The sequence below is a fragment of the Myotis davidii genome, unplaced genomic scaffold, assembly GCF_000327345.1.
Source record: "Myotis davidii unplaced genomic scaffold, ASM32734v1 scaffold296, whole genome shotgun sequence".
In the NCBI taxonomy this organism is placed as follows: Eukaryota; Metazoa; Chordata; class Mammalia; order Chiroptera; family Vespertilionidae; genus Myotis; species Myotis davidii.
The window spans coordinates 1,575,949-1,577,754 of record NW_006288889.1 but is presented as its reverse complement, the minus strand read 5'-3'; the positions used below and the strand labels follow the sequence as shown (position 1 = coordinate 1,577,754).

The 1,806-nt window shown below is 48.4% G+C and overlaps 1 protein-coding gene across 1 annotated transcript in view; it reads right to left on the bottom strand.

Moving 5' to 3' along the window:
* Positions 1–1,027: 1,027 nt before the first annotated feature.
* Positions 1,028–1,806, bottom strand: part of SLC9A2 (solute carrier family 9, subfamily A (NHE2, cation proton antiporter 2), member 2) — a 5,881-nt gene continuing 5,102 nt past the window's right edge. The window contains exons 2-3 of the mRNA XM_015562218.1: positions 1,478–1,728; positions 1,028–1,317 (exon numbers count right to left, since the gene is read on the bottom strand). Coding sequence (XP_015417704.1) covers positions 1,050–1,317; positions 1,478–1,728 — 519 coding nt within the window. The 3' untranslated portion in view covers positions 1,028–1,049. The remainder of the gene's footprint in view (positions 1,318–1,477; positions 1,729–1,806) is intronic.

The following is a 1,806-nucleotide window of genomic DNA, read 5'->3' as shown; positions in this document are numbered from 1 at the left end:
TCTTCCCATTGCCTTTCAGTCCCGGCCCCTGGTGCTTCAGCTCCGACCCGGTGGACAGGGGCAGCCTGTGCTGGAATGAGGTCATTTACCCCGTGGGTAGTTAGGACGGAGTCTGATGAGAAGGAACATCCTTCTGGGTACCAGAAGGCATGGGTCTGGTGCAAAAGGCAACCAGTCTCTTTGGTGAGAGCGCTGGGCGGGGCTCGGCCGTTTCTCTAGGCGATTTCAGTGGCAGGGACCTCGGGCTTCACGGAGCTTCCATGTGGCAGTTTATCTTTCTGTCATGAAATTGTGGTTTGATATGATTTTCAATGACCAAGAGTAACTTAAATTGTACCAGGTAGGATTACAGCGGTCTCCTCCATCTTATGTTGCTTGGAGAGCTGAATGGTGGGCTGTCTCAGGTTTGTTTCCCTGTGTGGCCTCTCCTAATAATTTAAAACCTAATTTAGTGCTAAGGAATTATTTACACTCACAGCTCCCTGTGTGTCCAGGAGGGTCTAGCTGCAAACACTGAGAGGGTAGATGAAACCCCGTTTTCTACTGCACTCCTGCTCATGTCTAAGGTGGACTAAGTTTTGCAGCAGGGAAAGTGTGTGTGGTGTGCACATGTGTGTGAGAGTGTGTGCACACGTGTGTGAGAGAATATGCTCGTGTGTGCATATGTGAGAATGTGCATGTGTGTGGATATGCACGTGCGTGCACATTGTGTGAGGATGCATTGTGTGCACATGTGTGAATGCACACCACGCATATGTGTGGGTGTGTACATGCATGTGTGTGTGAATGTGCATGCGTGTGAACGTGTGTGCATGTGTGAATGTGCACATGCATGTGCACATTGTATGAGAATGTGTGTGTGTGTGAATGTGCACGTGTGTGTGACTATGAACGTGTATGTGTGTGCATGTGGGTGTGGGTGTGTTTCAGGACGCATTTCCATGGCACTGAAGCTAAGTTAAGTTAAGTCTCATGGACGGAGAACATGCTCTCCTGGCTTCTAAAAGTACATGATTATCCACTGCCTTACTGTGAATGGCATTAAGCTATTAGTTAAAGTAAAATCTCCCACCAGAAGGAAGGTTTTCTGCTACTAAGAGAGTAATCTGCCACCCCAGAACAAGCGCGTTGGGGTGATGGCACCTTGGGGTAGTGCACAGCCTGCATGGACACCCCGGAATGGGCACCACACGCAGAAATTCGTGGCCCCTGGCAGTCACCCCCACAGCTGATGACCACGTTTCACATGAGACCCCACAGTCTCCATTTGGCACCAGATCGCTTCTGTATGAATCTGGCCGCTGCATATTTTCATTTCTTTGAAACAAAGAGTAAGAAACCCATTTTTAATTGTTCTTAGAAGAATGTGAGAAAACCTACTTTTCACATAACTTAACTTTAACACGTTTAGCTGCGAATACATGAATCCGATGAAATGCCATCGTTCAGAGCTTTTAACAAGGAATTAAATACTTACGCCATGATGCCTGAGAGGTGAAACATTTCGGCTGTGATATAGGACAAGTAGCTGTACAGGAAGACAAAGAGTGGCTCGATCACCCGTATGTTGTGTGTGAACCGCGTGGTAAATGCCGCTATGAATCCCAGGAAGATGCCGATCAACATGCCGCCGATGCCCACAACAAAGAAGTTGGCAATCCCGGCAAACACGTCAACAGTCTCAATGGTCTTCATCTGGCAGAAGGACTTGAACAGGTTGTACAGGACCTGTGGGGAGGGAGTGCATGGTCATGGTCAGCTTTTCCAGCCTCCCTTCCCCTTCCCTCCCCTTAACCCTTCAGTCTT